This window comes from Podospora anserina, chromosome 3 (assembly GCF_000226545.1).
Source record: "Podospora anserina S mat+ genomic DNA chromosome 3, supercontig 2".
Lineage (NCBI taxonomy): Eukaryota > Fungi > Ascomycota > Sordariomycetes > Sordariales > Podosporaceae > Podospora > Podospora anserina.
The window spans coordinates 1,830,668-1,854,908 of record NW_001914856.1 but is presented as its reverse complement, the minus strand read 5'-3'; the positions used below and the strand labels follow the sequence as shown (position 1 = coordinate 1,854,908).

Here is a 24,241-nt window from a genome sequence, read left to right as displayed (position 1 = left end):
GAGCCCCGCGATGGTATTGGAAAAGACGCTTATTGTAGGCAATAAAAAAACAGACAAGAAAGAAAAATAAAATGGGAGAAATACTTCCAGTGGAATTTATCACACAGATGAATTCAATCAGATGAAAATCGAAAGATAATAGAATTCCTAAATCCTTGTCAGCTTTTCCTGTGTTGCTGGCACACATCAGCGCACGGGCCCAGTTCGGTTCAAGTTTGAACCCTGGAATGGAAGGCACCTTGTGCATGAGGAAACCGATGAAGAGTCTAACCGATGAGGGGTGGTACCGAGCTGTGTCTGGATTGGGGGTTATCGTCCATATCTGCCTGCCACTGGAAGGTAATCCGGACAATTTTTGGGGCGTTTATATGACTTTGGAACGGTGGAAATAAACAGTTTCTAAATCTCTCGATACGGAATGGAGCAAGATTATGTGGATGTGCGGTGATTGATGGCCACACGCGCACAAATGGAAGCCATTATTCTCGAGTACAGGTGCGCCCAGTGTGTGCTACGAGAACCCAATTGGGGAGCCATGACGACTGCGGGGTTGAGTGTCGAGACTAACCTCGTTTTAGCGATAATTAGTGGGTGGACCCCTACCTGCGGAACCTCAACAAGAATGGCAAGGAGAGGTAGTGTACCTGTCTGCTGGACCTGGAAAGCACAGCAGGTTATTTCCCCTCCGTCTGAATCTGTGCCTGCATGAGCAATCGGCTTTCTAGATCAATTCTCCCATGATTTGCAGTTTCCAGAGCAGCGACAGATACCAGATCCAGTCCGAAATGCTGCGATCTCGCCAGACACAGTAGGTATTACTCCGTACCTGGGCTGGGTCGTTGGTGCCAGTACCCTTGCGTCACCCGCGTCACCACCGCTGCACCTCTGCACCTCAAAACGGAAGTGACGTCTGGCCCAGGAACCCCCGAGCACCTGCAAATGCCCGTCCGACTTGTTGAGACAGCTACGGGGGGCAGCGCTGGCAAAAGCAAACCAGACAGAACGATCGCGAAGAAAGTGCGTGAAATAGGCCATCTTGCTTGTAGATACAGTAATAGCTGGCTCAAGACGGCCAAGGGACAAAGAGAAGCTAATGGATGTGTCATGACTGAGAGCTGAGCGAGGTGCCGCGGTGCTGAATTACCTATTGCTTGTGTGCGATTAGGTTTTTCACTGGATTGCAGCCAGACTGCCACCCGTTTTGGCAACGCTATTTATTATCTGTCGTGCCAGATCTTATGCCCACCCTCTTCTCCACCAGCAGGACACCCAACCTACCTATCATCTACTTTACCACCCTTTAATACCTTGCTCCTACGTTGCCGGCGCCGCTCTACAGAGTGCCAGCTGGACAGACAAGCCTTTACACCACCAACCTCCAACCTCCCCTCCCCGCCCGCGTCTGCCCTCCACTCCTGGATCCCTACAGGTCTTGTCGTAAAATAGTCAGTCACGCTCTCCTCTTTCCTATCCATTCCTGTGCCGGGGCCGCGAGGGCTCTCCCGGTACCATCAAGAGTCCCCTTTACCCCTCGACCCCTCGCTCCGACCCGACCCCTCAACCCCGCCGTGGATAAAATTTCGCCCTTCATCAGATCCTTTCTCGGGCATACACACACACACACACACGCACGCACACACACAGGATACATGTCACAAGAGCCATCCATCTCTAACTATCTGAATCAGCTCCAGCTGCCATAGCCACCCTCGCCCGTATCACACGTCGCTCCTCTCTGTCTCCCCCCGTGATTGATTCAAGGTGAGTTGAACATTATCCTGCCGAGTTCGAGGCTCCACCCCTCACTCCGCAGCCAAACTCAGAAAGTCACTGGACTCTCCGTTGACGCGCAAATAATAAGGTTCCCGAAAACCTCACCCCTGCCAACGGCCTTCCTCGTACGCCGCTGCCAGACGTGTTTTTGTGCATACTAGGGCAGCCTGGTGGTGCAGCCGCCCTTGTTTGGAACCTCTGGAACCAGTCGCTGTCTTTCTGCTATTAGAGACATCCTGTAAGCCCATCCCCCGCCTCACCTCTCACACGCATACACCCAAGACCCAAGAACCCCGTCCCCAATCTCATCCTCATCCTCGCGCTCCACCACTGGCTGCTTCCTCCGCTTCCTTTTGTCTCCTGCAAGGGTGCGCTCCCCGGTACTTAAGAGGAGCCGGGCCCTGCCAGCGCGGCTACAGCCGTGTGTCCTTGGCCTCCCATGTTTCCCCTTTCAGTCTTTTTATCCCTTTGCTCCTTATCAGCATACCTCCATCCCGTTCCACAGTAACAAGCATATCCGTTCCGGAGCACAGCTTGACTGCCCCTTGCCACCATGCTCAAGTCAGACGAAGATTCGGTCCGTAATGTGTCCGCATCTCAAGGCGATCCATACTAACCCAGCTTCTGGACTACAGGACGACGAAGTATACTTCGCAAACATGCCAGACTTCGGTGACCACGTCGACAATGCGATCTTCTCCCAGATCCTGGAAATGGACGAGAGCGACCATGAGAGGGACTTCAGTGAGCCACTGGTCATCAACTTCTTTGAGCAAGCACAGGACACCTTCGAGAAGATGGATCAAGCTCTGTAAGTTTATATCCGTGGCTGGAGCGCAAGAGGAGTGTCGTCTACTGACAGCATGATGTGCAGAGCTTCCAGAGATCTTAACGAACTCTCTACTCTGGGGCACTTCCTGAAGGGATCCTCGGCCACCCTTGGTTTTAACAAGATCCGGGACAGCTGTCAAGTTGTGCAGCAATATGGACACAAGCTCACGGTCGACGGAGTGTCTGAGCCGGACGAGAACGTATGCTTAAAAAAGATCGCCGAGGCACTCCAGGCCGCCAAAGTCGACACAGCCGAGCTCGAGAAACAGATGAAGAAATTCTTTGGAGCCGAATAAAACGGCAACATGCCGTCTCTCGACAACACAACGATAGACGGCAACAATCTCGAGTCGAGGCGGCACCGATAGTCTATACTGTCTTTGCGGGAGGCCATCATGTGTTGGTCAAAACAGGCCCATCGTGAAGCAAAAGCTAGTGGTGGGGAGGAGCAGTTTTCTCAATAAGAACAGCACGTTTTAGGTCACGGATTGGCTAGTGCTGGGTATTGTGGAAAGCAATCGTAGCTTGCGGAGCGGCGTGAGAGGGAAGCACTGCATTTGATTTCAGCGGGTTGCATGAGAGGTGTGGCATGTCTACGGAGCAGACATTATGGTGTAGCCTTTGGTGTGATAGTGGTATTGTCCACAGTTCTTCGATTCAGAAGTTTATACTTTGTATTCTTGAAGCTGCTCAGGTCCACTTGTTGCTCTCGTTAGTGCACAAGTGAAATTCGACAGCAGCATCACCTCTGGATGGAGTAGTAAATACCAAAACCTTTCTCATATTGTCAGGGTGTGTTGGATGAGCTGTGGTGCACGGACCATCGTTCTTTCCTTCTGACTTCATCTGCAAGTTGCCTTTCAACACTTGCGCCGATCTTGGACAAATCTACATTCTACTCTGTTTCAATAGAGCATCTAATAAAAGGAGAAGAGTATAGCGAAGGAAATTCCTGGGCTCTTCTATTCTCATTGCAGAGATTTGAGTCACCGGCCGGTCGGGGTCGCAAGCTAGGCCCCAATCTCACTCACCGATCTGCTAAGCCTGGCTTGGTCTCAACGACAGCCCCACGAAGGTACAAAATCTCAGAGCATATAATTATAGAAACCCAAATTACCCTCCCTCAAGATACCGATCGAACTAACTGACTATAGACAGCCCATCGACTCAAGAAAAGTCCAGCACCATGCCTCCCAGGCCCAAACCGCCACCACCCACGCACTTTCTGTGCATCCCCTTGGTCACACCCACCTCTCGCCCCCAACTAGCCGCCTCGCTCTCCGCCTTCAAAGACGAAGTCACGCTCCCCCCTCCGCAAGGGTTTTCCCTACCAGAGACGGCTATTCGACCTCTGGGGACTCTACATTTGACACTTGGCATCTTCAGCTTCCCGCCGCCGCCGTCGCCGTTGGTGAATGGTGATCGTTCTGGCGCGAGCATACCACCGAGCGAGGGTAGACTGGAGAAGGCAAAATCTGTTTTGGCTGGGTTGAATTTGAGGGAGATGTGGAGTTCTGTTAAAAAGGAGGGTGAGCCAGACCAGCCGAGGGTTACGCTTAGGGGTCTGGCGAGCATGCACCCGCTGCCGAAAACCGCCGTCTTGTACGCCCCGCCTACGGATGAGAGCTTCACTGGTTCACTTCAGAGGTTTTGCGAGTCTGTCAGGGAAAGATTTTTACAGGTTGGGGAAGAGGGGGAGAAGTTGATGGTGGAGGATGGCCGGCCGTTGTTGTTGCACGCTACGATTGTGAATACTGTTTATGTCAAGGGGCGGGATAAGCAGAGACATAGGGGAAGACATGGGAAAGAGAGGATGGTGGTGGAGAAGGCGGGGGATATTATCGAGCGGTATGAGGACCAGATCTGGATGAGGGATGTGAGGGTGGAAATGGTGGCTATTTGTAAGATGGGGGCGAAAAAGGTTTTGGATGGAGACGGGGGGGAGACGGGGGAGGAGGAGTATGAGGTTGTGGGGGAGGTTGGGTTTTAGATGGGGATGATCAGGGTTGAGAACTATCGATGTTGCCTCCATGTTGATGCTGGTAAATAATCATGGAATATGCCCAAGGTTGTTGTTTGTTACCTACCTACGGTGAGGATAGGCAGCTCCCAATCTGATAACATTTTCGCAAGCTCAGCAGACCCATGTAAATCACTCCCCTGTCCCGTCACGAGCGAGACGAGCCGCTGGGAAGATGGAGCTTGGGCCACCCCCACAGGGTCCCCCTGCCGGAAACGAACGTGAGGGATCGCCCAAGGCTGAAGGCAATCAAACACCACCATCCATTCCAGCAGCCTGGAGCCGCTATCTTACTACACACACTTTCTCGGATATTGCCCCCTAGGCTGCAAGTTTCTTCCAAGGGCGAGATTAATCAGCCAATCTTACAGCGTCAGACGGCGCGGCGGTGGTGGTAGTAGTACTTACACAACCAACCCATAAGAAAGCCATCCCCTAGATGCTCCCCACGAGCAAACGAACCAACACCACCACTACCACCACCACCACCACGACAGATCACCAATAAACAACAACCACTACACCAACACGACATCTAAATAACGACATGCCCTACTCTCCAAAACCATCCCCTTCTTCCAACCGCCGCCGCAACTTGAACCAACCCCCCTCATCAACAGCAACAACAGCAGCCACCACGGCCCTCACCCGAGCCCTCTCACCAACGCCCACCCCTCGCTCCTCCTCCCTCGCAACCCCCTCCTCACGAAACACCACGTCAAATCTCCATCCGACAACCCCATCTCGAACCTCCTCCCTCTCCCTCTCCCGCAACCCATCCCCATCCCCGGCCCGCCCAAAAGAAGAACCAGGCCACTACAACATGCAGGACAGTCCAGAAGACGAGCTATCAGCGCTCCAACAAGAAAACCTCCATCTCAAAGACAACATCAACGCCCTCGACGCCCAAAACACCCTCCTAAGGGACACCCTCCGCCAGGTAAAAACAGACCACAGGCAAGAACTCGCCCAGCTCCAAGACCAAATACGAGGGTTGAAGGAGTTCGTCAGTAAATCGGGCAACGGCGGGGCGGGAATCAACGGGTCCGGGCAAACAACAAGCGACGAGGTCTTTGAGGAGGGCATGGGCAAGCTAGGGAATGGCCTGCAGAACTGGGTTTTGGTTTATTGGAGGAGGAGTAAGATTGGTAGGTGGAATTTTTAACATTATCTGACAGAATCGATCTGGGCGTGATGGGAGGTTTTGGGGAGCTCAATGAGGCTCTCAACTGTGCTGGATTTTGTCGCTCCTCCATTAGGCACAAGGAGGCTCCCACATGCAAAAAAAGACATACCGTAGAATGGGAGAGGACGAGGCCGCAAAAGGATCAACCAGCGGTGAGGATATTGCCAAAAGGCTCTTTCAACTAATACTGCGGCTCTTTCAAAACAGACCTCTCCCACGCCAGCGAGGCTACCCTCACAGAACTTGACCGCCTAGTCCCAACATACAGAGACCTCGTCTCAACAGCCAAGATCCACCTCCTACAGTCCCTCGTCTCGCGACTGCTCACCGAGTCAATATTCAACACCTACTTCGTCGGTCTATCCCCCTCAGAAGCCGACAAGCTAGCCGAAGCCGAAAAGTCATTGGGCACCTATGGTAAGCCAAACCCCCCAATCAGAAACAACACAATCATCACAAGTATGAACAACTCACCGCCCACAAGCAACCTCCCCTGAAATGATGTCCCAGTGGCGCTCCCTAACCCTGGCCATCCTCCAAAAGGACGCCAGCGGGAAGCTCCAAAGAGAAACCTCGACCATCGTAGACGCCCTCGTGGCCAAAGTCAACAGGCTGCTCGACGAGATAACATCCTCAAAGTCCAACGATGCCCGAGACCAGGGTCTCCGGTCCCTCATCGCCAGCGCTGTCGATCTGTCACGCCTGCTTGCTGTCCAAAAAGCCGTCTTTGCTGTCCACATGCCTCAAGTCCTCCCCCACCAGCAAATCATGTTTGACGCCGAGACCATGGAAGACATCGGCGGTGAAGATGAAGAGGGCCTGTTCGAACGAGAGATCTCCTGCGTGACATTCCCCGGAATCATCAAGAGAGGTGACGAGATTGGCGGGCATCTTCAGTTCCGGAACGTGATCTCAAAGGCAAGAGTCCTCTGTTGTCCCGAATAAGAGTTTGAGCCGCAAAGAAAGGAATGGGCGTGATGAAAGATAATGATAGCCGCCGAATTTGTCTCCACTTGGGCTACTAAATGGTGCGTACGGTACACGTACAGGAATGCGTATGCCGGGATCTTTTCGTCGTAGAGGTCGGGTGCACCGATCCTTCGCAACCCAATATGTCAAACCTGCCGAATAGAGATGCAGACCGGTATGCCGGCTAATGTGCCTTGACTGTGGTATTTCATGATGTCGGGATTCTTCCATGCTTGAGCTTCCGAGCTGGTGACCTTTCACAGTCCATCCCGCATGCTCTGAATGGAGGAGGCCTCGCTTGGGTCAGCGAGGGTACAAAAATCTCAACCAACATGGCAAATGGATTGCAGATGCAGTGGCACGCTGCATGGTCCGTGTTTTCGAGCCGAAACAAAGTGGTGAAATACTCCATCACCCCAGCGGTCGGATTTTTGGGCACGCAGAGCCTCAATCTGTGGGGAAACTTCCTAGTTTTGATTCCAGTTGGAGTCTTGTCGCTCACAGACGAATATGCTTTGATGTCTGGCTGTCGGTTTTATCGCAACTGCGTCGGATCGGAGGCTAAGTATTAAGCAGGTTTGTCGCAAGCTCGATGTGGTTTTACCACAGGAATAGATCTCGGCGTTGGCTCCTCGATATCTTATCCAACCAGGTGTTCTGTAATCTGGGGAGCAAATCGAATTAGAGTATAATTCCGCTGGCACTCTATTATCAGGCCCGCACGGCGCGATCCCTTCCCGGTATGCTACGTACCCACCCATCTTCCAGTAGAGCTCTGTCCATCTGGAGCATACCGCAAAGCAACAATGCGTTGGTATATGAAATATATGACTCGGTTGGTGGGATTGAAATCGGTCAAAGGCTACTGAATGACTGGTTAAACCATGCAGATGGCATCCGTCCCGTCCTGGCCAAGGTCATCAGCTCTGCGGATAAGCTGCAGCTGGCAGCATGAGAGAGTGGTAGCCAGTGAGTTGAAGCGGAGCGGTGGCTGCAGTAAGAATTTGGCCAAGGGCTACTGCGGCATGCTGCGTCGCTTGTATGGACTCAAGCTATGTGGTTTTTACCCGCGTGAATCATTCGTCAAGCTTGAGGTCGAGATGACCCTCTAAATAATGACGACTGTGAGGAAATGGCGGTCGAGACATGAACAGAAGTGGCAGAGAAGCCACAAGATAGCAAAGAGCATCTTAACACCTCGACCCAGAAATGCATGGCTCCAGGCCTCGAGGGTGGTGTGGGCTCCGGCAGATGGTGTCTGCATGCAGCAGAAACGATGCAAGGACTCCATGTAGCTGGATGGATCATGCCGCGTCTGTAAGAGGAACGAGAACGAAAAACGTGACTGGTGTTGATCGATGTAGCGGTCGATGTTGCGTTGAAGTGGAAATGGAAAAGTTGATAACATCCTGGAACTCCCGGAAACGCGGACGTGACTGCTTATCCTGAGTGAAATGTCATTTCCAAAATTGACAGGCGCCACCCACACATCACAGCTCGGCCCCAAATACCATTCAACAACACCACCCGCACTCTTCACAGCTGCCCCTCATTTCCATCCAGTCTTATCAGACCCAAGTTCCCGCTTCTCTTTTCCAAAACATCCCCCATCCCACCGTTCTCTCTCTTGCTGGGAAACGCCCACCACATATTGCTCCATCAACACAGCAAGAAAACACCGCCAACATCGCATCTGTACGACGTCAGCTCCGTCTCGGTTCCCTTGTGCCGTTTCAATACCGGCCCCTCCTGTGCCGTAGCTGTGCGGCTTTGCGCTCGAATCCGCGATAGCACACTTGATACCACCCAACACCTGCTCGCCTCGACGCCCAGCTAACTGCGTAGGGTTTGGAACCAAGAACACTTGCTTGGTCCCTTGCCTGCGTGTTGGCAATTACTTGCAGTAGGACTTCCCAAGGACTGCAGCAGCTTGCGATTTGAATCGGATCGGTCAACGGCAATCAGCACATAGCTGAGTGAAGGAATAAGCCCCCTGCTCACCCATTGGACCTCGCCAGCCCCCGCCAATTGAGACCCCCAACACCCCTCACAGAGCACTCGCTCCCCCTCTTTCTTAAGCTTGTCTGTCACCGCCACCCCGGCGCATCGGCCATTACCACCATGGCTGGCCCTGGTTTTGATCCCAACGAGATTCACAACTTTCTTCGCACGTATCCTTCGAGCGACTACACTGGAGTGTACGGCTATTCCCAGAACCCATACAGTGTCGGTGTTGAGACTCCCCGATATGCAGTCTCGATAGTCAGCGGTGACTTGCCAGATGGTTCTGAGTTTGACCATACCAATTCTGACGTCCAATCGTCATATACAGCAGCGCCGAGTGTTGCGTCACGAGCATATACCACTACATCCACGATGCAGTCCAGTACAGCATCTGTATTCAGCCGATGGGATGACCAGAGCTCGGTAGGCAGAACTTCGATAGCGTCTGGACGAAGAAGTATTGCGGCGCCACCAGCTCCTACCAATTGGACGCAGCAGACTGGTGAGCTGTGGTGCGAATTCAGTGAGCTCAAGGGCTGTTCGGCAACATTTCGACTTGATGACGAAGTTGGTTGGATTGAACACCATGTCCGCCACTTGAGAGAGAAGTTGCCTGTGCAGTCTCGTTGCTGGTTCTGCGATGACTACCCCTTCGTCGCCGAGTCCCCTAGCGACCTGTATCCCAGATTTTACGAGCGCATGCAGCATATCCGCTTGCATATTGATTTCGAGCCGGTGACAAGCGACCATATGCGTCCAGACTTCCACGTCGTCGAACATATGTATAGGCAGCGTCTGATTCCCGAACACACGTATCGCCTCGCGATGCAGTTCGATGAGTTGCCGCCACAACTCCAGATCCCAGGGACGCCAGGCGCGGCTCCGCCGTCATCGTCTTCATCAATCTCACGACCATCGAGAAATTCGTCGAGTCGGCATCGAATGGATTGAAATATACTCTCAAGGCTCGGGATATCGGTCGAGACGATAGGGGACTGTTCACTTACCTGGTTTAGTTCACATCACGAGGGCGAAAACCGCCGTCTTGCGAACAATCTGGTCTTAACAAGTTCTCTCATGTCTTCCAACTGCATCCTGATCCGTTGAATAAACAAAACAAAAAAACAAAAAAGAAGAAACAAGGAAGAAGGTGGCTGCTGCCTAGCTTCGCGTTAAAACAACGCGTCTCCTTGCGCCACGCAAAGCGCGAGTCGGATCTCGGTTGGACCGGGTTTGATCGCTCGACGTGGGGCCGGCCGGACGGAACTCCACTCTTCTCCGACTTGGCATAACTCCGGGCCCGGGGATTGAGACAAATACTGTCCTCTTTTCGGGTCTCTTGGATGACTGTTGGGTTTGGGGGCCGTGACAGGGGTTGATGGAATTTTCTTTGTGGTCAAGAATTTGGAAATTCGGGGTTGAGACTCTCCACCTATTTGACTATTTCCTGTTTCATCTCATCACTTATACGTTTTTATGAAAAACCCAAAAATGCAGGAAACCGAACCATGCAGTTTGATAGTGTGGCTATCGGATGACTTGCATATCTTTCCCTTCATGTCTCTAGCGTTGTGTGGTATTGTGTGGTTTGACAGACGGGTTGGCAAGGCTGATTTTGAGGAGGACAAGGTGGAAGTCTGCCTTGGGCGGGATGGGCTTGATTGAACCGATGTGCTGGGACCGCGTGTACGTGTTTCGAATCGGATGAGGGTTGGGGTGATGCAGGGAGGGGAGGTCGGATGGGAGGTCGGTAGTTGGAATTTGGTCGATTTGGAAATCAGGATGGGGAAGACAGACGGGTTTATGATGACGTTATGATTTTGGCGGTGTATCGACGGGGTATTTGGACGGGGTCTTTTTCGCTTCTTCGAAAGCTGGTCTTTTTTTGGATTCGTTTCTTCCCTCGGGCCGATGGGGGCAGGATGGTGAGGGAATATTGTGTCCGGGTTGTTTCGGTTGTCCTCTCTCGAGTTTCTCCGTCAGGTGGGTGGAATTTGGTATCCGACTATGTGGAGGAAGGAAGGCCTCATGTCTGAGGCCGGAAGGATGTGGACTGAAAAAGGTTCCGCGGACCTCTTCGGACATAGGCTGTAGGTAACGAATGATGACGCTGGGAAATCAAAATCCTTTGACACATGGCTTTGCAAAATGGAAAAGTGAGTAGAAAGAGCAAAGTGAAAATTTCTGCAGATAGTCAAGCAGTTGCGTCGGGTAGGTACGATCGTGGGAAAGTGCTCTTTCTATACAAGTGAAAAAGTGAAAATTTTGTGCTTGCTTCCCCAGCTCGCCCCTTCCCGTCTTCCGCGGAGGCACTTTCCTTTTTGACCGCCCGAGTACCTACCTAGGGTTTCCTTCTTGCCCAAGTCCTTGTGACCGTGACACACACCATGACTTGTTGACCGCTCATAATAGAAACCGGTCTGTTCTATCTGTTTCTTTGGATGTGGCGATACCGAAGGAAGGCGCAACTGGAGAGCTGCATGGAAGTAAGGCGATGGATGACAGGGCAAGCTGAATAAGGCACAGCAACTGATGGATATTATCAGATTGATTGGGTGCGTATTACCTATCGACATCAGTCATCCCACTCGAATGGGTTGTTCAGCTCTTGGTTCGCACGTGTAAGCTACCTAGGCATCCGGGCATCCGGGCAATGTTGAATGCCCGGTACTTTTGTTCGAGATATCCATTTGCACACTTTGCACATGCTTTTTTGTCCTGTTAGTAAGGGGGACGCGTGGTGTGGACTGATGAGTGGGTGAGTTGGTAGCAAAAGTGAAAGATGTGACAAACTTCCAAGAGTGGCTATGCTGGAAAGCCTGGTATCCCATTCGTGTCATTTGATAACTGAGATGGCTGGCTAAAATGCAGGGCGAGAGCTAACAAAGCTGAGCTGGGGTGGTGAAATGGTTCCGTTTAAAGCTTAATGGATGAGTATATAAGCACTTGACGGCTCACCTGAGCATGTTCTCCCAGGTATAAGCAAGTTTAAGGTCAAAAGAGCCAAGTTCCAACAGGGTATTGCTTTTCATCCCCTTCCTTCTGTGCTCATCTATTACAAGATATCAAGCCAAATAACCGAACCAAAAAACGCAATGCTAGCTACCGTAAATACATCAAAAATCAAAAAGAAACAAATTGCTCCACGCTCCCTAACTGAACCATAGCACCTGGCCAATGATCCTCGCTCCTGACCTTGAAAATGTCAAACTAAATTCCCCCTCTCTCCCTAATTCTTGGATATCATTCTTCCGCTTGCTCGTCTTAAAAATTAAAGAAAGGTTTTGTTGTTATATCTCCACCCTGACTGATTTGATACCCTCTCCCTTCCGATTGTCTAATCATCCCGTCGGTTATCTTGGTCATCGTCCACCAAGATCACTACCGTGACTGTAGCTGCGTATGCCTCTCTGATTGCACAGGCCATACTATACCCATATTAGCACCACATGGAATAGTAACTGTAAGAGATAAAAACATACCAGGTCTTCCCCAAATCCGCCACAACCGCACTCAATCCCCAATGCGCGCACCAAGCCCTAGCCAGAACCTCATTATCCGGCACCCCAAATGCCTCCACCACCAGCACCTTCTCATCATCCCCGCCACTCAAAGTACTCGGACTTGACACCCCCGTTCTCCCTTGGTTGTTATGTCCGCCACTTGCCCCCTGTCCAGGGGTCGTGGGCGATAAGCTCCTCGCGTTTCTCTCGTTCTGCCCATGACTGTGAGTTCCTGCCCCGGTTCCAAACACCCCAGGCCAGTCTCGCACTTTGACCAACTCATCCGCTTTGACTGGTGTATATACATAGTCGAAGAACAATGGATGAGGACCGTCGGTACAAGGCCAGGCGCTGATGAAGCTCACGTCAAAGGTGAGTCGTAAAGGCCAGGAAACACCATCGATGGCGAATTGGATGCTGGCGTCGTACCACTTTGGTGGGCTGGAGGTGTCGGACTTGGTATTGGTTGATCGAGGAGTGTTGGGGCGGGTGTTATTGTTTGGTCCGACAGGACGGAGGTTGAGGAGTTCGATGCGGACTAGATCGGCAAGGTAGCCGTCTTCGTCGCGGTCGGGGGCTACCAGGGCATATTCGCTGACTGGGAAGACTTGTGTTGGGGGGCCGAGGGGATCAGACCGCTCAGACATAGACCGGATATCCTCCGGCGTTACCTTGTTAGGGGGTCGTCGGGATCGAATACGTGCTATTTGAGAGCGGGCAAGATCGCCAGTTGGACGAGCCGGCCCGACCCAGCCTCCTAATGAGCGGCAGGTAGGTGCGAGTACTTTGCCTACGATGGAAGTGGCGGTCCAGTAAGTATAACTGTTACGGTACTGGAAGCCACAGCTGGGGTGAATGTGAGTCAGTAGAGCCAGATCGTCAGTGGCTCTGTCTGGATCAATGTCAAGTAGGGAATTCATTATAAGAAAAGGGAAAGTAGGGCCCGGGAGGACAAGCCCGCTGAAGAAGGCCATGGCGTGGGAGCTGACAAGATCGAGGACGCAGTCTTCATCTCGTTGTTTGAGCTCACGCAGGGTTTCGGAAAGATTGGGCCACTTCATCATTTGGGCGAAACGCTTAAGCATCTTGACTTGACGACGTTTGAGTTTGAAGCGGAGGCGGGTATCGTCGGGTGTTGGACCGTAGGCCTCCACGCGGACGTTCTCGCGCCATCGTCGAGCAAGGGCGAGGCTCCATTGTATCGTTGGTGGTATTTGGGCTAGTAACCTCTCTCTGGCATCGGTCATGTGGTGTCTGGAATTGATTCGAAGATCTAACTCAATGCTCAGGAGGAGCTGGTGGAAGAACTTTCGATATTGCTCAGCGTTGGCAGCACTGGTGTCGAAGATGAACTTGGTCGCCACCTGATTTTTTAGATTGGTAAAATCGATCCAATCAGGTCGTGAGAGCACCATGAACAAGTCCATAATTTGCGTGTCCAGTGTCTTGTGTGGGCTTCTGTGCTTGTCTGGGTCTCTGAGTAGCCTCCGGTAAAGGTTTTTGTACATCAGGTCCTCATCATCGTCCTCCAGTCCCCTTTCCAAATCTCTGATGCGTGCAAAGATGGTCTCGAGGTCAACCTCTCGTGGCTCAATGCCTGAGTCGCGCAACGGGATAGTTGTTGGGAGGACGCTCGCGAGTGATGCCCAATGGTTGAGAGTGATGGTCCCTGGGCGTCTTCCAAAGCAGAATGAATAACTGGGTTGTTCAAGCGTCTCCCACGGGTAAGTTGCCGGGCCTGAACCCAAAAGGCACAGGGTCATGAGCTGTGTCATGGAGTCATGATGGTTAGCAGCGTCCGTCTCCTCGCCACGGTTTCCGGCTACTGTTGCGAACATGGCATAGTAGTGATCCGAGACATGCGGTATTGGGCGTTTGTGTCCCTTGAAAGCGGGGACTCCTCTCGAGATGAGCTGCATTGCCGGACCCAGCGTCAGCTCTTCGGTGCTAGACATGCCGGAGGGCGGCCATTCCGTCAGGGGTCCGGCATCGTGGGAAGGGCCGTATGTATCCTCCCGGCCTTTCCCCTTGGTTGCATCCGGGTTGGTCCGCCTTGGTCTCCGACGTGAGGCAGATGGCCTCAACTCTGAGATGACGGGCTCTGATTGCCTCCGCTGGCGGTACACTTCCCCAGTGCTTGCCCTTCGTTGTGGGTCTTTCTCCAGCTTATTCAAATCATGTTAGTACACACATCGGTCTGTCGAGAGATGTGAAGAAGCATACAAATTTGGATATTTTACTGGCAGTGCTCTTCGCCCGTAAGAGCCCCCAGAAGCTCTTCTTCTTGGGCTGTTCCTCGTCGGCCATGGTGAATGCGCGCGGGCGCCGAAGCGACTTGGAGTATTCTTTGTCCCTCGAGCGAGTTAATAAGCTGGTTGGAGACAACTGGTAAGGGGTGTCCTTGAATCAATCTTTCAGTGGACACGCGTCTCACGAGAGGTGGCTGCGCCTGTTCTTCAGTTTGTGAGATGCATCACGTTGGTTTCGAGATCCGAGAATGCTTGGCAAAAACTACGAGAGGGGAAAAAGAGGCTTGTGGGGTATAGAACAGGAAAAAGATGCAAAAGTCGGTCAGCGACACAGCGGAAAAGAGACGTCGAGAAAAAGGCGAATTGTGAACACGCAAACGAGCGCCCGAGTTTTCGTCGAGGGTGAGTTGAGTGAAACAACGCAGAAGCTTGAATGGTGCACGGAAAGAGTGTGCAGCGGCCCGGTCGATCCAGAGAAATGCCAGCCCAGCACCGGCGGACAGCCTGCATGCTCAGGTGATGCAAGGGGTCTGCACCTCGGAGCTTGCACCTCGTCTCATCACCAAGAGACGGCTTTTACCAATTGTCTTCAATCCTCGTGTCAAGCTCAGACATCTTATCAGCTGCCGACCATCATTAAGGCACCAAACGATCTCAGATACCCAATGGCGGACACAGTGCTCGACTGCAGCCTTGTGGCCCAACATCAGTGCCACTTCATCGCGACAAAACCTGGATGAGACTTCTCCCTCTTTATTTGTGGCATCAAGGGCCTGATATTGTCACAGGAGAGATGAGATACGCGTCTCTCACCAAAAGCACAAACCCGGTGCAGTCCGCAGGATGGGTATATCAACTATCGATGTGCCAAGCCATGGGGTTATAGACGCACTTACAGTCCAAGTCGAAAATCGACTGCACTCGATCTTTGTAACCACAGCATTGACAGCAACTGCATCCTCGGAAGCGAATAACTCTCTGTTTCCCAGAAGATCAGCTGAGCCGAAGGGATGAAATGGTTGCAAGTTTTCATTTATGCTGGGCTTACAGCCAAGCCTCTCTCCTGTCATCACTCGGACACTCCTCGTCCAAGGTTGCAAGGCCGTACAAGTGAATACTGACATCAGGAGAAGGCTGTTCCCATTATACGAGGGTTGTGGAAGCACTTACAGGTATTTGCAGTTTTGCACATCACATATTCCAATGCCGGTAGAATGGAGGTTGGGTGATGTAGTATCACCGCAATTTATTTCAGCGTCTCGTCGAAAATCCGCCCCAACACCGCATACGTACTTGGGGGCTATACATGTTCAAGGCGGCAGTTTCGCATTATATATCTAGTGTGTTGCAGTCCCTTCTCTGTCTTCCTGTATCTCATTCTAACATAACCAGGCCCCCCATCATCTCTTGTAGCAGGCCTAGGCGCATCTTCTATGGAGCACGAGGTTGGGACGAAAGGCCCGAGGGGGCGATCCGTGAATTTGCGGACGAGACAGTGCACTGACGGCATTATTCATGTGCCAGCTCCCTGCTTCTCAGTCTGCGGTGAGTGGCTCTAGGCTCACGAAAAAAAAAAATACAGTACTAATATATCAATAGATAGTGCCTATCTTGAGGCGCAGAGGGTTGGCAAAGATCCAGAGTTGTGCGAAGAGGACTCTGTGTTCTACAGCTCATACAATGACTGTAGAATGTGTATTCGTGACATGAGCGACTATGGCATGTACGGGGTTGCGGAAAGAGAATATCTCACGCCTACTTTCCAACCGTGGTTGGATTACTACGAATCATTACCACCCGTTCAGTACATGACCAGCACCGATATGCCAACCAGCACACCAATCACCCCAGCGACCATCGTTAAGGTCCCTGAAAGTACGGACAAACCTGTCATCGACATCAGTCCCGCCACTTCACCCCAAACACCCAGGGCAGCACCCATACCCAGCACACCGCCTCCTAACGAATAGCCCATTGCACCATCCACTGGTATAAGCATAAATAGTATCACAACCGACGTTCCGTTACCTAGCGAGCCGTCTTCTCCTCCCACTCTTGCAAGTTCCCCAGGAGCAGCCCAACCAACGCCAGAGGCACTGCTCCATTATCCTGTATGTCAGCGCCAGTACCACGGGTTTGGTCCCATTGTTATCTGACATATATCGATCAATAAGCTAGCTCCTCAGCGTCTCCCTTTGCACTGGGTAAGTACCCCTTTATCACATTTTCTTTTTCGAGTCCTAACATGTCTCAAGCCGGAGGTAAAATCATTGAAACAAGCTTCTCGACAGCAATACGAGCCCCTGCCTCAAATACCTCTGGAAATGGCGCTTCAAACTCCCCAGAAACCACCGCTTCAAAGTCCCCAGAAACCACCGCTTCACACTCACCAGGTATTTCTGCCTCAAACTCGGAGAGCACTCTGGCCCCAAATACATCTGGCAATTCTCGTACAAATCTCTCCGGGCCCCCCACCTCAACCTCTTCAACTCCTCCTATCCCAAGCTCACTAGACACTCCAACCCTTACTGGAATCATCGCGGGCTCAGTCATAGCAGTACTATTTCTCCTAGGGGGCATCATATACCTGATCCGTTCACAACGGCAACGAAGCAAAACACCATCAAGCTCTGATACCTGGCCTAGTGGCAAGGCTCAACTTCACAGCAAATCACTCACACCAAAGGGTGCCACCAGCGGAAGTGCTAGACACATGGCTTCGAGAGCTTGCGGCCGATACATCATCTCGAGGATCGCCAAGAGGGCTTTCATATGCCGAGATGGGCGAACTTCGTGCTCTCCGTGAGCTTCGTGACTTGCGGGAGCTTTGTGAGCTGAGGGAAATAAGGGTATTGAGGGAGTTGGTGGTTTCTACGGGGGTCGTGGAGTTGGAGAAGACGTTTGATCTTCCGAGGTATGAGCTTGATGGGGGTGGGGAGAAGTTGAGAAAGGAGAGGAGGTCGGTATGACCTGCGCAATGAGGGAGGAAATGGTTGAGCTGATGATAATGATAATAGCAAACACGGTGATGACAGGGGTTATGAGCATACAAGAAAGGTCTAAACCCAAACATATGAGTAAATACGAAGCAAGGCTTTCGCATTCGAGCATTCAGGTATGAGCCAAAGAGTGTGATATCCAAATGCCTAACCAGAACAGCATCAGCGTCAGGTACATTCAAGCCCACGGCCTAGGCCGCCATAGAGCGACAACCAAGGGGTCAACTGCTCTGTTGCCAAGACCTGGATTGATTGGAAACGAGAAAGTAAATGCAGACAATACAGCCGTTCGGCAAATTATAAGGGTATGCCACTGGCTGGATATCTACAACATCTTCATGCAATGGCAGGCGAGGTTGTACAGTAATTTCAGGTAAGTGTCGATCACTTGGACGAGGCTGTGCCCAAAAACTGCACTTTGCTGGAGTATTTACATGTATGATGCATCGTGACTGAAATGGCATCTCGTTCTGCATGCAGCTGAATTCGACGATCACAGCGAGATAAGTAGTATTCTGGCCATATATTTCAGCTCATGCTGTTTCCCTAGTAAGCGGTACCATCTCTCCCTTCCTTCTGTTCTCAAGTTTCATCAACCCCGCAACAAGCCCTCTCACCCCCAATGAAATGGGAAAACGACAGCTATCGCCTATGGGCTTACAAGCACGGCAAGAGGGTGAGGGATCTCAGTTGCTGCCAGCTATGTGCTTCTCACTCTGCGGTAAGTTTTGGATCTTGAATTGGAGAAGAAATGGCGTATCTAATGCGAATCCCGGAATGTCATTAGATAGCGCATATATGGAAGCCCAAAGGCTCGTCAAAACTGCAGAACTGTGTTCAAAAGACGCAGCCTTTCTTTCAATCTTCGGGAATTGTACCGCTTGTATCAAGGATAACTCGAATGACACCAAGTATTCAGAGATCGAGAAGGGTTACATCAAGCCAAACTTTCAACCATGGCTGGACTACTGCGAAGCCTTGCCGGCGATCCCGATATCAGCTACCAGTGGACCGACCAAGATGATTGAGTTTCCCGCCGATTACTTTGACACTGTAACAAAGACCTACTGGAAACAAACATTACTGGGCCCGAATAGCATCACTTCGTTTTTGGAGACAGTCACACAGATTCTACCCAATCTGAAGTCCTTCAACCTTACTGATCCCCAGGAAACAACTTCGACCACCTTCAGCAATGCTACCACTACGAGTCTATCATCATGTAAGTTGGTCTACTCTATTCCAACGCCATGCTTCATCATCTAACGCCAACACGTCTAGCTACTAGCACCTCCGCAACTGCCACACAGTCTGGTAAGTAACCACCCACCAACCACACTGCCAGATAACATTCTAACGAAACCCCAAAGTCTCAGAACTCGAGCTCGACCAATCCGGAACCCCAACTACACTAAACAGAAGCTCCCTCATCGGTGTGATAGTAGGCTCAGTAATAGGCGGACTCCTCCTCTTGGGTGCCATTGCCTTCATGATACGACGCCGGCGGAAAAAAGAACCCATTCCTCGAACCGAAGACGCAAACGACGGGAAAGATGAGGTCTGGGGAAAGGCACAGCTACATGGCGACTCTATACCCGTCAAACCAAAAACATCCCCGCAAGAGCTGCCAAATTCTTGGCTTCGAGAGCTACCGGACTCAGGTTTCCGGGAGCTTCCACTTGGTTCTGACTCGACAGAGCTTCCTATATCGCCCATGTCGAAGGAGCTTCAGGGAAGTCAGGGCCTTCCGAGGTATGAACTGGATGGTGGTTGTGCTCATTTCGAGAAGAGGGAGGGGGGTGGGAGGGGTGAAATGCTTTGAAGAGTTGAGAGTCGGTGGCTCTGTATCATGACTGGAGAAAGGTTTAAGGGCAGGAGGGTAAATGAGGATGGTAACGCTCAGAATAGGTTGAACATAATGAAGGGGGTGTTATGCACAAATGACGGGAATGGCTGTGCCGCCTCATATGACTGAGAGCAATTATTCTAACCCTCGAAGTCACCGGATCCAACTCAAATGACGATGCAGGCACATTAGGCAGAAGTGCCTTGATCGGAGTCGTCGTGGGCTCCATGATAGCAGCGTTCATTCTCTTTGGAGTTGTAGCCTATCTGATTCGAAGAAGGCTAAGGAAGCGAAGGGCCGACAATGGCATATGGGACAAGGCACAGCTTCACGGGGACTCTTTGACTGCCAAGCCGCATAGACAGGCCAAGAAGGATCCAAACTCGACAACTGGTGAAATTTGCGAACTTCCAGTTTCACCAGGGATAACAGAGCTTCAGCAGACACCGGAAACTCGATGGCATGAGCTTGATGCAACTGCGGATCAAGGAGAGAAGGGTGACCGTTCTCAATACATGATCGTGAGATTGGGGGTGTTGATGGTGATACATTTGGTAACCTGGAAACGAGGGAGTACTCGCCTTGGCGACAAGCTTGCTAGGCAATGGCAACAAACACGATGAAGGAAAATATGCCGTACATCTGTTGGAAAGGTATCATGCTGCCCAAGAAGGTGATGCGCAGATCGCATGAGCTGCGCTATACTCCGTAGCTCAGGTTCCATGCATCTGTCTTGATAGCATAAACCAAACGTTCTGGTACAACATGAGCTGGAATTACTGGTAAAGATCATTCACAAACATACGACTGTGCCTCACGGTTGATAATCAGTGTTGGAGGGTATTCTCGCCATGGCTCCGGAAGAGTAGATCCAGGAGAACTACATGACCCCATGAACCAATTCCATTCAATACTGAGGTCCAAGCCCCTATTTCCATTCTTCTTCTCATGTGACTTTCTTACCCGATATTAGCACGGTGATTGAGATTAAACCCGAGATAACATCTACCGAAGTTGTGCAGCCATTGATGCTCGGCGAAGATGCTCAAATCCTGCCGCCCCCTTGTAATTTGTCCTGCAGTTAGTGTCATCAAAACACAAGATTTCTTCAAGACAATAAAGACGAAGTTGCCTATACCGACACCACCCAATGCCAGACAATTTTTATAGCGAAAAACAGTAGCTTACCAAACACCAGGATGGAGTTTTCTAGCATCGTCCTTCACTCTTTATCTCCAAGACTGTAAAGACTGTATCCTTGAGCACAAGCTTGTTCAGCATGCAACCGATACTAAGGCTGTGGACGAGCAGTATCTTCAACCAAAATACAAGGCATAGGCATGATTTGACTACTGCAATTCTCTGGCAGTGAAGAGACGCCTGAGCCCCCGTGGTATGAGCTAGGTGCTAGTGTGGATTGTAAGGATGTGGTTTGGTATGAGGAATGGTCTGAGAAGGGTGAGAAGAGAGTTGAGCAACGGGATAATGGAAGGGAAACTGTCCGTCACGGTATAATGGTTGCTGACGATACCAGCTGAAACTGACGAGTTCTGGGTTCACGGAACATACAATATTGACAAGGCCCCAAATAGTATTGTATCGGCTGTTATTGAAGCTGTCGACAAGAGTGAGGTTGAAGGGGTGAACATGAGTGGGTCAAGGGGTGCAGCTAAAGGTGGGACCAGAGAGCTTGGCAATTCACCGCCTTCCAGGATGCGGTCGCACTGGCAGAATCCAGAAATTTTCTGGAGGTGAAGCGCTGGACGGAGCCATTGGATTGCACTTTTGCGCCCGCCCCAGCAACAATCCTGTTCTGCAACCCACACAATCATCAACATTCACAATGGCCAGAACAGTTAACGGTGCAAGCCGTAAGGCGAAGGGTTTGTTCATTCAAAATCCGGCAAACAAACAACTGAATACTAATGAGTTGGTTCACAGCTTCTGCCACGGAGAAGAAGGCCGCCAACGGAACCCCCAAGGCCGAGAAGCGCAAGGGTTTGTTTTCTCCCACCATATTTGTCTTGGAGCGACAATTGTCTAACCATCTCTTCGCAGCTACTGAGGATGCGTCCCCCGTCGTCATCAAGAAGCAGAAGCCCGCCAAGGACGTTGTCGCCGAGGAGGCCCCCAAGAAGTCGGCGCTGAAGAAGGAGAAGAAGCCAACAAAGGAGGAGAAGCCCACCAAGAAGGCCAGGAAGGTCGAGGAACCAGTCGAGGAAGAGACTGTGAACTTTGAGGAGGAGGACGAGGAGGTCGACCTTGAGACCCAAGCCCTAGTTGAGGCCCTTGACAGCGACAACGAGGAGGAACAGCCAACGCGGATCAGCGAGACCTTCCAGAAGGGTCAGGATGTCGGCAAGATCCCCAAGTCCAAGAAGGCGAAGAAGGAGAAGAAGGAAAAGGAGACCCCAGTCAGCAGTGGAAACCCCGGCGTCGTTTACCTCGGACGCATCCCCCACGGTTTCTACGAGCACGAGCTCCGGGCGTACTTCGGTCAATTCGGCGATATCACCAAGTTGAGAGTTGTGCGCAACAAGAAGACAGGCGCCAGCCGTCATCGTGCCTTCATTGAGTTTGCGGAGGCTGAGGTGGCCGATATCGCGGCGCGCACCATGGACAAGTACCTTCTCTTCGGCCACATTCTTACCGCCAAGGTTGTGCCGCCTGAGCAGGTGCACCCTGACCTCTTCAAGGGCGCCAACCGCCGCTTCAAGGTCGTCCCCTGGAACAAGATGGCCGGCAACCAGCTCGAAAGACCGCTTTCCGAGTCGCAATGGCAGGCCAAGATCACAAAGGAGGAGCAGAGACGGCTTGCGCGGGCTGAGAAGCTCAAGGATCTTATGGACTACGAGTTTGACATCCCTCAACTCAAAGCTCCCGAGGCCAAGCCACAACTGGAGAACGGAACCGCCGAGGAGGAGGCTCCTAAGGAGATCGAGGCCCCTCCCGCCGTCGAGGAAAAGGTTGAGGAGAAGATTGAGGAGAAGATTGAAGAGGTTGTTGAGACGGTTGTCGAGACCAAGGTGACCAAGGTCAAAAAGACTAAGGCTGCCAAGGAGCCCAAGGAGGACACACCCAGAAAGGGGACAAGGAGCAGCACGAGGAACAAGAAGACGAAGCCATGAGGGGCATAATACCTAATATAGGCAAAGAGAAGAGTACTTGATACCCCGACTCAAGACAGAAAAAATTGCATTGTTGGCCAGTTTTTAGTTGATTTTTAAATACATCACAATTCACACACCATTCACACACCAAGTTTCATGGTGAAGTAGCATGTCCGCCCCAAGCGAACCTGGCACCCTCATTTGGTGAACTGATGTTTCACGATCAATTCGAGATATGTCAGGATTATAAAGCGCGGATAGTTTTGTCTACTTCTCCCCAAGAGATGAAAACGCCACATTTGCTGTTACATAAATGCACCAGCGGGCGGATTCCAAGAATATTCGGGGGGAAGGGTGAAATATGTAAAGAAGAAAAAGGGAAAGTTTCTTCGCGGCTGGCAGAACCTGGAGTTGGTGAAAAAACCCACGATTGGTCCGTGACCTTGAAGATTACGTAATATTGGTCCCCACCTGTGAACACCGTCTCTTGCGCCGCTCTGCGGCTGCTGCATGCTGTAACATGGTAGCATTTATCAAGATGCAAGCCCTGACTAAAAACCTCCTTGGGGGACCTCGTGCTAGCTTCTCAGGCCTGTAGATGACACGTAAGAATATGCATTGTTTCTGAGCAAGGAACAGTTCTCTTGTCTTCCAAGGGCGAGGAACAGGCCGAGCTGACGTGGAGCAACGGATCGGAATTCATGGAAGTGGGATGCTTGCTGCGGCGCACACGGCGGGCACTCGCTGAGCTCTACCTTGCTGTTTCAACACAAGTACTTGTTCCACGGCCAGCCAGGCAAAATAAGACACATAGGGCCACATTTCTGCTCCTCTTCATCATCCCCCGGGCATTGATTCCATGACCAATTGCTAAAATCTGCCCCGGAAGCCATGTCTTCTTCTTCCGCACCGAAGGGCAGCCCTGTCCAATCAACAGCACTAGGTATGTTCCCCATGTGGGCTTTGCTGGGGGTAGCACCACCGCCCAGCAAGCGAAGGGCCTGAAAGAGTGCAAGTGGCCAGACCGCAACTGGTCCGACGGGGAGACCCTACGATTATGTTCTGTTACAATACATGCATATACCGGAACCTATCACCTTGCCATCTTGTCTTTTTTCCTATTTCTTCTTCTATGACGAGGCCTAGATCTCCCCTTGACGTGCATTTTGCGCTAATCATGCAATTGTTGTAATTCACCACCATTAGTTCCCGCCTCGACCGCATCTTCAAATACCACTCCTAGCAGGAAGAACAGGAATAAGAAGAAGAAAAACACCAACAACAATAATAATAACACCAACAACGGCGGGAAGGGTAGCAACGGGAACAACAGCAGCAGCAGCGTAGCGGCGCAGAAGCAACGAGAGCCACCACCAGGAGAAAAGGATGGCGTTGAGAGCGCCCGGTCTCAAGAGCCAGAAACTCTGGTATGCGCAACCTACTATGTTTGGAACTCTGGTCATTTGCCCCCTCCCCTTGCCTACTACCGGCCTCGGGACCGTGGGTTTCATGTCGTTGAAGGTGTACTAACCCATTGGGTAGAATGCGCCAGGCAGCCCCTTGTCCCCGCCGCCAGATAAGCTCGAGCACACCTTTCCGCTAGCAGACGAGGCACTCGAATCTGTGAAGCCAGAAGACGAACCCGAGAAAACAGTAGAGCCGGAGGAAGAGCCCGAGCCTGAACAGTCAGAGGAGGAACCCCCAGCCAACGGTCATGCCGACACAAACGGCCACCAACACAAACCAACAGA

At 51.6% G+C, this 24,241-nt stretch overlaps 7 protein-coding genes across 7 annotated transcripts; 6 read left to right on the top strand and 1 right to left on the bottom strand.

Annotated features, from left to right (window-relative positions):
- Positions 1 to 2,326: 2,326 nt before the first annotated feature.
- Positions 2,327 to 2,900, top strand: PODANS_3_7200 (uncharacterized protein; the record flags this gene model as incomplete). The annotated part of the gene is made up of 3 exons (XM_001909487.1): positions 2,327 to 2,350; positions 2,409 to 2,584; positions 2,648 to 2,900. The coding sequence occupies 3 exons, from the start codon at positions 2,327 to 2,329 to the stop codon at positions 2,898 to 2,900; spliced, it is 453 nt and encodes a 150-aa protein (XP_001909522.1).
- An 890-nt stretch (positions 2,901 to 3,790) lies between these two features.
- Positions 3,791 to 4,594, top strand: PODANS_3_7190 (uncharacterized protein; the record flags this gene model as incomplete). The annotated part of the gene is made up of 1 exon (XM_001909486.1): positions 3,791 to 4,594. One exon carries the CDS (start codon positions 3,791 to 3,793, stop codon positions 4,592 to 4,594), a length of 804 nt encoding a protein of 267 aa, XP_001909521.1.
- Positions 4,595 to 5,171: 577 nt separating this feature from the next.
- Positions 5,172 to 6,755, top strand: PODANS_3_7180 (uncharacterized protein; the record flags this gene model as incomplete). Its single annotated transcript, XM_001909485.1, has 3 exons — positions 5,172 to 5,772; positions 6,018 to 6,227; positions 6,295 to 6,755. The coding sequence occupies 3 exons, from the start codon at positions 5,172 to 5,174 to the stop codon at positions 6,753 to 6,755; spliced, it is 1,272 nt and encodes a 423-aa protein (XP_001909520.1).
- Positions 6,756 to 8,900: 2,145 nt separating this feature from the next.
- On the top strand, positions 8,901 to 9,734 carry PODANS_3_7170 (uncharacterized protein; the record flags this gene model as incomplete). The annotated part of the gene is made up of 1 exon (XM_001909484.1): positions 8,901 to 9,734. The coding sequence occupies one exon, from the start codon at positions 8,901 to 8,903 to the stop codon at positions 9,732 to 9,734; it is 834 nt and encodes a 277-aa protein (XP_001909519.1).
- Positions 9,735 to 12,120: 2,386 nt separating this feature from the next.
- PODANS_3_7160 (uncharacterized protein) lies at positions 12,121 to 14,593 on the bottom strand (the record flags this gene model as incomplete). The annotated part of the gene is made up of 3 exons (XM_001909483.1): positions 12,121 to 12,211; positions 12,266 to 14,451; positions 14,510 to 14,593. 3 exons carry the CDS (start codon positions 14,591 to 14,593, stop codon positions 12,121 to 12,123), a joined length of 2,361 nt encoding a protein of 786 aa, XP_001909518.1.
- Positions 14,594 to 18,161: 3,568 nt separating this feature from the next.
- Positions 18,162 to 19,356, top strand: PODANS_3_7150 (uncharacterized protein; the record flags this gene model as incomplete). The annotated part of the gene is made up of 4 exons (XM_001909482.1): positions 18,162 to 18,255; positions 18,322 to 18,756; positions 18,816 to 18,848; positions 18,905 to 19,356. 4 exons carry the CDS (start codon positions 18,162 to 18,164, stop codon positions 19,354 to 19,356), a joined length of 1,014 nt encoding a protein of 337 aa, XP_001909517.1.
- Positions 19,357 to 21,223: 1,867 nt separating this feature from the next.
- On the top strand, positions 21,224 to 22,508 carry PODANS_3_7140 (uncharacterized protein; the record flags this gene model as incomplete). Its single annotated transcript, XM_001909481.1, has 3 exons — positions 21,224 to 21,263; positions 21,322 to 21,378; positions 21,439 to 22,508. 3 exons carry the CDS (start codon positions 21,224 to 21,226, stop codon positions 22,506 to 22,508), a joined length of 1,167 nt encoding a protein of 388 aa, XP_001909516.1.
- Between the last annotated feature and the right edge of the window lie 1,733 nt (positions 22,509 to 24,241).